At 45.1% G+C, this 11,214-nt stretch overlaps 1 protein-coding gene across 1 annotated transcript; it reads left to right on the top strand.

Annotated features, from left to right (window-relative positions):
• The first annotated feature begins 1,015 nt into the window (after nucleotides 1-1,015).
• Nucleotides 1,016-10,664, top strand: WDR77 (WD repeat domain 77). Its single transcript, XM_035123886.3, has 10 exons — nucleotides 1,016-1,358; nucleotides 2,319-2,504; nucleotides 3,284-3,425; nucleotides 3,510-3,559; nucleotides 4,783-4,853; nucleotides 5,115-5,169; nucleotides 7,365-7,436; nucleotides 7,529-7,637; nucleotides 7,939-8,007; nucleotides 9,283-10,664. The coding sequence occupies exons 1-10, from the start codon at nucleotides 1,055-1,057 to the stop codon at nucleotides 9,440-9,442; spliced, it is 1,218 nt and encodes a 405-aa protein (XP_034979777.3). The 5' UTR covers nucleotides 1,016-1,054; the 3' UTR covers nucleotides 9,443-10,664.
• The last annotated feature ends 550 nt before the right edge of the window (nucleotides 10,665-11,214 follow it).

Here is an 11,214-nt window from a genome sequence, read left to right as displayed (position 1 = left end):
AAGAGAACTCAATATGGCAGCCTCCGTGGAGGAGGTCTCGCGAGAGGCCTGGCCTTCTTCGCCGTGGTTTTCCGGACCTACCGGAACAGCTGGACGGAGCGGACCAATGCGGCGAGCGTCACCGCGGAGACGGGGCGGAGAGTCGCGCGAGAACAAGAGGCGGGGGGGGGGGGGGAAGGAGAGAGAGATAGAGCTAAGATGAATAGAGTTACAGCAGAGGCTGAACTTCCGGGTATTGCCTCCCACGGGCAACGACAGGAAGCGATGGACAATCCGCATTTGCAGCATTGCTTGTGGCGGGGCTAATGCAGCAGCTCATCTTGCGAATGCAAAGCTGCTTTTTTTTAATACACACACGCACACTTACAAACTTCTGCTCAGTTGTGGCGTGTGGTCAGTGTCGGATTCGAGACCCCGCTCAGCCAGGAAGCTCACTGGGTTGACCTTGAGGCAGCCTCGCAGGGTCGCTGTGAGGATAACCAGGAAAAAAGGGGACGGCGGCCACGTGCGTCACCTTGATCTCCTCACAGGAAAAGTGGGGTAGCCATGCAATAATAAATTAATAAATGCCATTCAAGTTGGCGCTGTGTAGCAGATGAAGGTGGGGAGGCGCTGGCTGAGCTCCGGCTATTACTACCACCCCCACCCACCGCCTACATTTCAGGATTGCAGTTGAGAGCGTGGCCGAAGACAGCTCTTCGCTGTTGCTATTCCGATATTGCAGGATGCGAGAAGGGTTTAAAAACGAGGGGATTTGTGCGGCGCCGTGCTAGTGCAGCTACCGTTAACAGCGCAAAATGGAAGGCGGCCAGGTGTTGAAGCAGAGTATTTTACGACAACCCTGCAGTGTGGCCCCATTTAAATGTACAGATAGAGATCCAACATGTGGCGCGCCGTGCTCTCCCTTTGCTACCGCGGAGTTGCTGAAGGTGAATTAAAGGTCAATTCTGGAATGTTAACTCTTCCCTTTCTATCTCTGTGGGTTTCACTGGGTGAATCGCTTAGAAAATATCGCGAGAGAAGCAGGTGTCCGAGACCGAGTCATAACCCGGAAATGGGGGAGGAGGAGAAATGGGGAGAGCGAGAAAGTAGAAACGAAGCTTTGGGCGTTCTCGCGAGAGCAGCGGCGCCGAGAGCTGTCGGGGGCGGGGGGCGGAACGGGGTGTCCTGGGAGCACGTGGGTTGCGCTCCAAGTTTGTCCGCGCGCGTCTCTGCGGCCATGGAGGGAGCGAAGGCGGCTCCGGCTAAAGCGGCTCCGGCTCAGCCGGCCGACGGAGAAGCCGGGTCCGAGTGGAGCATCCCGCCCAACGCGCCCGCCTGCATGGAGCGGCACCTGGACGGGGCCCACTACCGGGCAGGTAGGCGCCCGCTCCGTTGCTGCTGCGTCAGGCGGGGCCCCCACTGGGTAGGAGCCGGACGTCCCTTGTGGGCTCCTTTCCCTGCTCGTGGCCCCGCGTAGAGTTCGGGACGCCTCCCTGGTTAAAACCCTTTTGTCTGCAGTCGACTTTAAAACGCGCGACCCAGGGTGGAAAGTGATGCGGTTTTGCAAGGCTGCAACCTCAAATGCATTTTATTGCAAAGTCTTCCTGCAACTGTATCCCAAAACGCTCACCTACTGTGGGTCACTTCGAAAGTGGAACATTGCTTCTATTCGAGCTGTGAAGCATGGCTCTTTTTTCTATTTGTCGATGTCAGTGTTAGCTGTAGCTACACTTTCCAGGTTCAGAGGAGTTTTTCTTTAAGGGGGTTGAGCTCTGTTATTGAAAAATCAGGTTCAGGGGCTTAGTACAATGAGCTTTATCTGGATTTCTATCTGTTGCTTTTCCTTTTCACTGATGTTCAATGACTATTCAGTGCACTATAGAAAAAACTTCACACACTACAGCACCATGCCAGATTTGTTCCCGCTGCTGCCCTCAAAAACCCTAGTAGATTCAGTTACAGGTTTTTTTTAAAAAAGAAATGGGACTACATAATTTGCCTTCATGTAAGGCTTTGTTTCAGCTGTTTATTAAGTGACATTTTTGAATGTTGTCAATAGGATTTTTTTTTTGTCAGGATGTTTTTCCGTAACAGTCTGGATTCTAGGATGGGCTCTGAGCAGACCTTGACCTTCGGTTGTGTTAGGCCTTGCCTGTTTCCCCAGTGAATTGTGATTCCTTTGCAAAGGGATTGTGTTATGTAGGAGTTTTGAATAGCAACGAGATCAACTTTGGTATTCAATAATTAATCAGTGGTAGCATTTCTCTTTATGCTAAATTTAGGTGGTACACATACTGCAAATATATCGTTGTAGCTTAACTCTGTTTATTTTCCAGATGGTTCTTTGCTCCTGGGAGCTTCCAGTTTGAGTGGGCGTTGCTGGGTGGGTTCTATTTGGGTGTTCAAGGACCCATCAAAAGCTCCTAATGAAGGCTTTTGCTCTGCGGGAGTTCAGACTGAAGCAGGAATAGCAGATCTGAAATGGGTTGCTGATAAAGGCATCTTGGTGGCTTCAGACTCAGGTGAGCATCAGGGAAGTGTGTCTCCTGGAACCCCTTAGTGGCTTATAAATAACAGCCAAGATCGCATAAGGATGAAGCTATGCTTCCTTTCTGAAGTGGTTCTCTATGCCAAAGAGAATTTTTAAACCAAAAAGTGACATGTCTCTATATGACTGCCTTCTGGTTCTTTTCGATTGTAACTCTTTTATCATGGTAACTTGGTTGGCTGCTTCCAAGAACATTAAAGAACATTCATATGGAAATCCAGGATTTTCTACAAGCACGCTTTTGTCGCAATCAAATGATTTGTCATGAGATCTTTGAAGAGACTGAGGCCTGGAACAAGCACTGTCATTGCAGGATAAAAAGTACATTGCAAATTGCTATAAAATATGGGTTGGATCCTAAGGTCTTCCCACCTGCAGACGCCTGCCAAATCATCTACTAATGAAATAGCATGGGAGGAGCTGGGGGGGGGGGAAGAGATGGAAAGCAGTCAGAATTGCTTCTCTTCCTTTTCCATGAATGGTAGTTTCTGCTTCTTGTGCCTGAAAGGACACCCCTGGATCCGACCATGTCATTTTAGCTTTACTTCAACTAGGTGTGACATTTTAAAGCAGAGTTCCCTGCTTTGGGGCTACTAAAGTAGTTGGGTTGTGGGTGTGATTTTGTTTCTGGTGTAGAAAAAGTCTTCTTTGGTTTACCAATAATGTTAAGTAATGGAGCTCGCCACTTATCTACTAAGTATGTAGGGCTTTCATAGGTTTTCTGCTGCTGACTTTGATTCCCATTTTGTTCAGGTGCCGTGGAACTTTGGGAACTAGATGAGAATGAAACTCTGATCGTGAACAAATTCTGTAAGTACGAGCATGACGACATTGTGACAACAGTGAGTGTTCTTGCCAACAACACACAGGCCGTCAGTGGCAGCAAAGACTTCAGGTGATCCCTTTGTGGTGCTGCTTTTCTGCTTTACTGTAAAAGTATCCGTTCTAGTTTTTAACCTGCTCTGGATTTTACTTCTAGTGTGAAGATCTGGGACATCCCTCAACAAACAGTACTCAACACCTACAGAGGTGAGTGCCAAGCTTGATTTATTTCTTTATTTTTATTACTTTATCCTGCCCTTCCTCCCGAGCAGATCTTGTATGTGATCCCACCATTCCCCCAGTTTTATAACCACGAGGTGTCAGGCTGTATGAGAATGTGGGTAGCGCTGTGGCTGACATAATGAGCTTTATGACTGAGCAGCAGAGAACAATCTGAATCTCTTCAACACGCCCCCCCCCCAACCGCCTCCCACTTCCACAGTATTGAAGGAAACACTGTGTCTCATCCATGTTGCATGTCCTCTCCAACATGCTTCAAGAAGACCAAATGCAGGGTAGAGCTTCCATGGGTATGTTTTCAAGCTATTAGCGTCCCAAATTATCACAATACTGCTGAATGCTAGATGAAAGCAAAACAGCAGGAGGGGGGAGGATGTAAAGAGACAGACTTAATAATCTTATCTGATTAACAACACAGTCATTGCAAACAATTTCTCAGCAGGTAGTATTTTATAAAATAAAATGGCATGCCTTTGCTCCCTCTTGTGTGGGATGATTTGATGCTGTTTAGTCATTGATCTCTGCGGGATCACTTTGCATTCTACAGATAACCAAAGAAGAGTCTACTACTTAGTTCCTTTGGGTTTTTTTTAGCGTGAATCAAATTGACTGAAGAAGTTCACATTCCCAGAGCTTAAATCTTGGGCAGTGTAATTTGGGGGAGAAGCAGCAAGGTGATCTCTCTAGATATTTGTATAATGTAGTTATTGCTCTTGCAGGAACACAAACCTCTAGTCTAAATTAACCCACAGCACGTACCAGTGATTCCAGCAGAATATATCTGATCTAGAGTTTCACAGTAAAATTTGCAACAGTAACTAAGCAATCAGAACCCCATTTTTTGGAACTGGCTTTGCACTTGAGTCCTACACACCAGCAGTTCTCATGAGGTCTATTCCAAGTTTGCCTTCTGACCTCCTGAAGTCCACCTGAGATGTTACTTTGGGAAGCCATGTGATGCTAATTGTGACTCTTTGATTCACACACCAGCCATCAGTCCTGTGTTATTTTCCCCCCTTCAAGCAAAGTTGTCAATTTTAACATGCAGCCTGTGGGTGAACAGCTCCTTTTCTTCCATTCATGTGCAGTAATGTTTTCTTCTACCCACAATGCATCCAGCCTTGAACCACCACCTAGACAAGCCCATATTAATGGAGTATATTGTGTGCTTTTTGTTTAATTTTGGCCAGCTCATTCCAGTCCAGTGACATGTGTGGCCTCCTGTCCTGGAAAAGACACAGTGTTCCTGTCCTGTGCAGAGGTAAAACCAACTTTTGTTTCTAGAACTTTGTAGATTCAAATTTAGCCTATAGGTGAAATGATTTGGACATCCTTGATATTGTCAATATGAGCACAAAGCTAATAGAATCACACAGTATTGAGAGGGAGAGGCCTGACAAAACTGAGAATGTTCCTTTTTAGGGTTGAAACGATGCCCGTTACAATGATAATTCTTCTTTTAAGGCTTAACTTAACTTTTAAGTTTTAAGGCTTAACATTTAATTTTAATTTATTTTTTTAGGATGGTAGGATTTTACTCTGGGATACCAGAACACCAAAACCAGCAACTCGGATTGGTATGTTTTGGGCGTTAGATTATGTCTGCATTTCCTGTGGTTTAAGTTGAATAATATCTACTTCTTGTTGCCCAGAAGAAAGTTAAGTGTGAATTAAGGAATATTCTAATAATAATAATTTTATTGCGTGGCATTCAATTAAGCTTTCCTCAGAGCAGACCTACTTAATTTTTTTTAAAAAAAACTTGACTTAGTGAGGTCCATTACTTTCTGAGGAATGTTCTGGGAATTTGCACACTCCTTTCACAGTTTGGACTAAGCGTTGTATTCAGTGTAGCACTAAGCAAATGGTTTAGTCACTGCAAAGATTTCTCCTAGTGCTTTGGAATGGTCCCCCTCTCCCTCTGCAAGCCCCCTAAGTCTGTTCTGGGATTCCTCCCCAACTCTCTGGAGCAGATTAGGGGATGACACAGTTGTGGAAGTATCATTGTCCTTGTACTCTATGCAAGCAGAATTATATGGTTGAATACTGCCGGAGCGCAAAATCATGGTTTGCAGATTTACCGTACTTCAAATCATGGTTTGCAACATTCAGTCTTAGCCAGAAACATAGCTTCTGACAATGCAGACATACCATGCTAAACCAAACATAAAGCTAAGACAGATTGATAATTTCCGAGGACTACATGCAGAAGGGAATGTGTGAATATTTGAGCTTGCTGCAATATTCCCATCCAGTGAGGGACACTGTTTGCAATAAATCTGAGTGGTTTACCAGGTCCTTTGAAAGACAGTGAATTTTCTACTGATTATCATAGGAGCTTGCAGCCAAGTTGACCACCGTTCAGTTCCTGAATCAGTGGGTGAACCGAGTTCCACAGCTCAAATTCTGTATCTTACACAAGCATTTTTTTTATTAAAGAGAGACCCACACAGTTCAGAAGCCTTGTAACAACCACTATGGCATAACTGGTTCTTTGATATAACATCAAAGGCACTATGAATTGCTTCAAGAGGCAGTTGTCAAGTCAGTTAGCTCCAGCAAATGATAAATAACTCCAGCCTGATGCAAGGAATTTCTCTCTCTCACACACACACACACCCCACAACCTCCCTTTCCTGCACCTTTGGCCATCCAAAAGTAAAATCAACAAGTCAGAAGTCGTATCGTTAAGTCTTTCCAAAATGTGTTTGTGTTAGAGAAAAACCAGTTGTGGCCCCACAACTAAATGTGCACATGGGACTCCTCAGGCAAAAGACTGCCCCGAGTGAGGGAATGGGTGGTTGCCATCACTTGGCAAAGGGATGGGCTGGTTTCTTGATTTTGGTGTCTCTTCCTTCAACCTTCCCACCCCCACCCCAGCTGTTCTGTTCCTGTTCCTTTCTCTCTGTCACTTGGCTTTCAGTACCTGGGCATGCTTAGTCCTTTGGGGTCTGTTTTTAGGTGCTTCCATGCTTTAGGGCTTTCCCCCCATTGGACTTTTCTTTTTAACTTCTGCAAATCTCAGGGTTCCCTTAAGGCTGCTGATACCTTCTTCCTCTTGTGCGTGACTGTCTTTTTGGAGAAATGAATCTGAATAAGGATGCAGGAAGCAGTCACTTTTATTTATATACTTGGAGGAGCCTCCTGCTTGGTCTTCTCAGCAGCCCTCCTCTTGGCTCAGTTTCCCCCTCTACGGGATGATATCTTCCTTCTCCCTGCCTCAGTTTACCCTCCGGACCACAACTTCTCCCTCTCACAGTTTTCCCTCTCCAGGATGACGACACCTCCCCTCTCTTTGCCTCAGTTTCCCTCCCCAAGACCACATTGTTTTCTTCCTCAGTTTCCAAACCCATAAAAGGGTCACAGCATCTCCCCCCCCCCAAATCTCCTACCCACAGTTCCGCCCCCTGCAAGTAAAAGCCTTCCTCGGTGCCATGGGGAAAGGGAGGTGACCCATTCACATTCATGCAAGGGTCAAGTTTCCAAGTTTTGATTTAATCCATATGCCTTTTGTGGCCCCAAGTGGCTCAGACAATAGGCCAGTACAAATATATTTGTAAGATAACTAGATGGATAAAATTTGGGAAAGGATAGCTTCTCAAACTGTTACAGAATTCCATAAATATTGAGCTGTCTGGAATTGGTGGAAAGAGCAGTTTCTGTTTTTCCTTTCTATCCCCACCGTTTCAAGTCCAACCCTACAGTCTGTCAGCTATTTTAGAGAACTTTGAGACTGACCAGGATTTTCCTTTTTTTCCCCTTTCCCATGTAGCCTGCAGTGCCTTTAGTAACCTCCCTACCTCCCTGATGTGGCATCCACATCGAACGGACACTTTTGTATTGGGTAAGGAGTATTTATTGAGGCTTGTTTTCCAGATGGGGCAAGAAAATGCTTGTGTCTCACTAATAACGCGGCTCTCTGTTACTGTTTTGAAGGTGACGAAAGTGGGACTGTTGTCCTTGTGGACACAAAGAACACAGACTCTGCCCTAAGCTCACCTGTGCACTCCCGAAGCATCACCGGATTTGCTTTTTCTGCACATAGGTATGATCTGCAGTATCAGTTTCTAGATACATGCATTGGTTTCCTGGCCAGGGGCAGGGAACTGAATAGACATTATTGTTTCTTGATTGGCAGCTCTGTAAATTCCTGAAATGCTTGTTCATATCTACAGGACCTAGGGGAAAGGTCAAATTTTCCTAGTGAACGCATGTATATATATATATATATATATATATATATATATATATATATATATATATATATATATATATTGCTTGGCATATTGGAGCTAAAAAAAAATCAACAACCATGTGTAAACATAAACTTTTCATTTCTCCTCTAGCTCACCCCTGTTGGCTTCCATCAGTGAAGACTGCTCAGTAGTTGTTCTCGACTCGAGCTTCTCAGAAGTGTGAGTACAAGACCGTCCCATCAATCCCTGCCCTGCTCTCCTCTCAGTATCCTCCTCCTGGGCTCAGTTACATTTAGGGTTGCCAGACTCAATAGAGGACAGGACTTCTGTGCCTTTAATTGCCCTGCTCTCTTTTGAGTCTGAAAACCTTAAAGAGAAACCAGCAGGCCCTTTGTTTAATTTAATTTCCAAGCAAAGGGTCTGCTGGTTTCTCTTTAAGGTTTCCAGACTCAAAAGAGAGCAGGGCAATTAAAGGCACAGAAGTCCTGTCCTCTATTGAGTCTGGCAACCCTAGTTACATTTTCAACAAACTGGCCACAATCCTGCAAGATACCTGGTGTGGCAGCTGCATGCGCTTGGACAAATCCAAAACTGCACCATAAATGAATTCCTGTATCCGTTTGGTCCATTACAAATGTATAACTAGCAATAGGGTCTGAAGTAATTGGTCAGTGCCAAAGGCCACCAAAACTGTCATCGCTGGCTAAGGAGAAGGGATGGTATGGGCATAGTAAACCAGGCCCACCCCCATCTCTGCTTAACCTGTGGAGGTAGTTGCTTGGAAGGTGGATGAGGAGTTGAAGTGAAATGAGGGCTTCCTCACCCTTTTGCTCTCATCCCCTGGTCAGCAGTGTCAGGCAAAGAAGGGGAGTAGGGACTGGGTTTACGGAGCTTGGTACATCTTTGTTTAGCAGAGACAGCCTAAATTGAGGCAAAAGGGTGAGGCTATTACGCTGCCTATCTTGCTACCTTGCACATTGTCTTCCACCATGGGTGTTGGGGACCATGTTCAGGAAGGTACTCTGCTGTCCGTGTACATTGGCTTTCCTCTCTTGTCAGCCACACTGTAGCCAGGAAGAGATGGAAAGCAGGAACTGGCGCTTACAGAGCATTGTTTCTTGCGCCTTCAGCCTGGAGAGAATGATGTTCCAGCTCGATGGGGGAACTACTAGATGCTGCTGGACTCCAACTCCCATCATTCCTGATCGTGGGCTGTGCTAGCTGGGACTGATGGAAGGTGAAGTCCAACAACATCTGGAGGGTCACAGATTCCTCACCCCGATCCTGCTGTTAGAGTAGTTATTTTGTTTATTTTATTTTTAAAAAAGCCATTAGAATCTGCAGTCTCATTTTACATTAGCATTTGAGTCCACTTATTTTCCATTTCTAATAGCTTGCAGGAAACAATGCCAGCTTGGGGGGGTTGGTTCATTATTTGGAGCTGTAGCCATATGTGTGTGGGGTAGTACCACTAATGTTTTATACCTTTCCCAGTTTTAGAAACCGGTCCCATCGAGACTTTGTGAAAGGCTTATCGTGGGCACCATTGAACAAAGTCTCACTGACGACAGTTGGGTGGGACCATCAGGTTCTACATCATACAGTCCCGGCGCAGAATAACCATCCTCCTGGAAAAAACAACATAACTGCATAGATCTGTGTGTTCCGTTTGGGGTCGTTCTCCCTGGAATAGCATCTTTTTTGCTTTCGGTTTTTTGTTTTCATTTTGGTCGAGTCCTGGGGATGAATATGGCCTTTGCAGCGATGAAGAAAAGTCCTGTAGCAATTTCATGTTAAGTGAGCACTAGCTCATTTCAGCCACTTGTTGCAGCCCTTGAGATTCTTTGAGCATCAGAAGTCTTATCGATGGTGACAGAACAGTACAAAATCATAGAGAATTGGGTTCATTTTGTTTTAGTTCAAAAAAAATTTAAAGAACCTCCAAAGTTGTAGAGAAGTGTGTGTGTGACCCTTTTTTGAATGGGGAATTAATACAACCTTGCAGGAATTTCTAGGCTTTTTGGGGGGCAGCCTTGTATTGGGGTTTTAATTATGACTTTGAGAGACTGTGAGGTAATCTAAATTGCCCCATCTTGAGGATGCAGTGTATTGTGATATGGAATCTCATCTGGGATAATGTTATGTAGATATAGACATGAAAGCATGCTATATGTGTAGCCAGGCAGTGAGTGAGATTGAACTCATGAGCCCCATCAGTGGAGAGCTTGATCTAAGGCTTAGTTTTTAGGTTGTGTCCTTGGAAGCGGGGACAACAAAGCTTTCTTGTAGAACATTGGTTTTTAACTGAGCTGCAGAGAATTGTGTGCAAGATTGGGATGGGGTGGGTATCACACCGCTTTGCGGGTCTTGAAGCCTGCGGAACTACTTGTACAAATGAGGCATAGAGTTTTGTGCCCCCAGCTCTCGGATTACATTATGTAGAGCAAAGCAGATACGCTGATAGGAAGCCATCCCCCCCCCCCCCGGGAATTAGAAACTGACAACGTTGGTGTTTGCAAATCTATGTAGTTGCTATGTGAAATCCCAACTGTTGTTGTGCATCTACAGCCAATTTCCAAGCAGGAAGGCTCTGTTGTACATTTTGTTTCGTTTAATGTATTCACACACATGTCCCATGGTGGAGTAGAAGATGTAAGGTGCGCATGCTGATGTGACACATCATGGTTTTGTAATGGGAGCACTGCTGGAAGGAATCCCCCCGCCTTCCGTGATTTTCTGGAGCAAAGGAAGACAAACTGCTTATTTGATGTCGGCAACAAACACTACTCCAGGACCCTTGTGACGTGAAATGGATAGAGATGATCGCACGCAAAAGGGAAGGCAGTTTTTGAAATAAATCCCTTTTCATTTTTAAATGATCCGATCTTCTGCTTTATTTGACAGTGTCCTCATTATGCCTCTTACTTCGAATCCTCTTCTAAATGGAACTTTGCATTCTTGCAGTGATATTTCAAGATGCCAAGTGCTCACTTACGTGGCCATAAAACTTCAGATCCTGTTTTTGCTAAATTGTAAGGCTTTCTTCCCTAAAAATATCACAATAATTAAGTGGCTTCAGATGCACACTTAGCTGCAATTCATCCAGAGTGACTTGGAGGGGAAACAATTCCTGTTCATTTCAGTGGCCTCGACCGGGACCATTGCTCAGCCATTGCTCTCTTAGGTAACCTTGAAGTTGCCTGTTGGCTAGAAGGCATGCATAGTACTCTTGTGTCCTGTTCCTCAGCTCCCCATAACCCTGCAGTACCACCTTGTTGCTCAGGATGACTGGACCTGAGTCTCAAAGTACACCTTTAAAAACCCCACCCACAAGGTCAAGCAAGTATATCCTTAAGCTGTTTGAGGCATTCTCAAGATACAGTGGTACCTCGGGTTAAGAACTTAATTCGTTCTGGAGGTCCGTTC

Source organism: Zootoca vivipara, chromosome 7, assembly GCF_965207765.1.
Source record: "Zootoca vivipara chromosome 7, rZooViv2.hap1.1, whole genome shotgun sequence".
In the NCBI taxonomy this organism is placed as follows: Eukaryota; Metazoa; Chordata; class Lepidosauria; order Squamata; family Lacertidae; genus Zootoca; species Zootoca vivipara.
Note: the sequence above shows the minus strand (reverse complement) of the source record. Positions and strands in the feature narration are given on the sequence as shown.

What these genes read in the sequence shown, in the direction of transcription:
- WDR77 (XM_035123886.3), top strand. Translation starts at nt 1,055, where the DNA reads ATGGGGGAGGAGGAGAAATGGGGAGAGCGAGAAAGTAGAAACGAAGCT. An exon ending in AGTACTCAACACCTACAGAG is followed by an intron (nt 3,560 to 4,782) that starts GTGAGTGCCAAG and finishes AATTTTGGCCAG; the next exon opens with CTCATTCCAGTCCAGTGACA. An exon ending in GACTCGAGCTTCTCAGAAGT is followed by an intron (nt 8,008 to 9,282) that starts GTGAGTACAAGA and finishes TACCTTTCCCAG; the next exon opens with TTTTAGAAACCGGTCCCATC.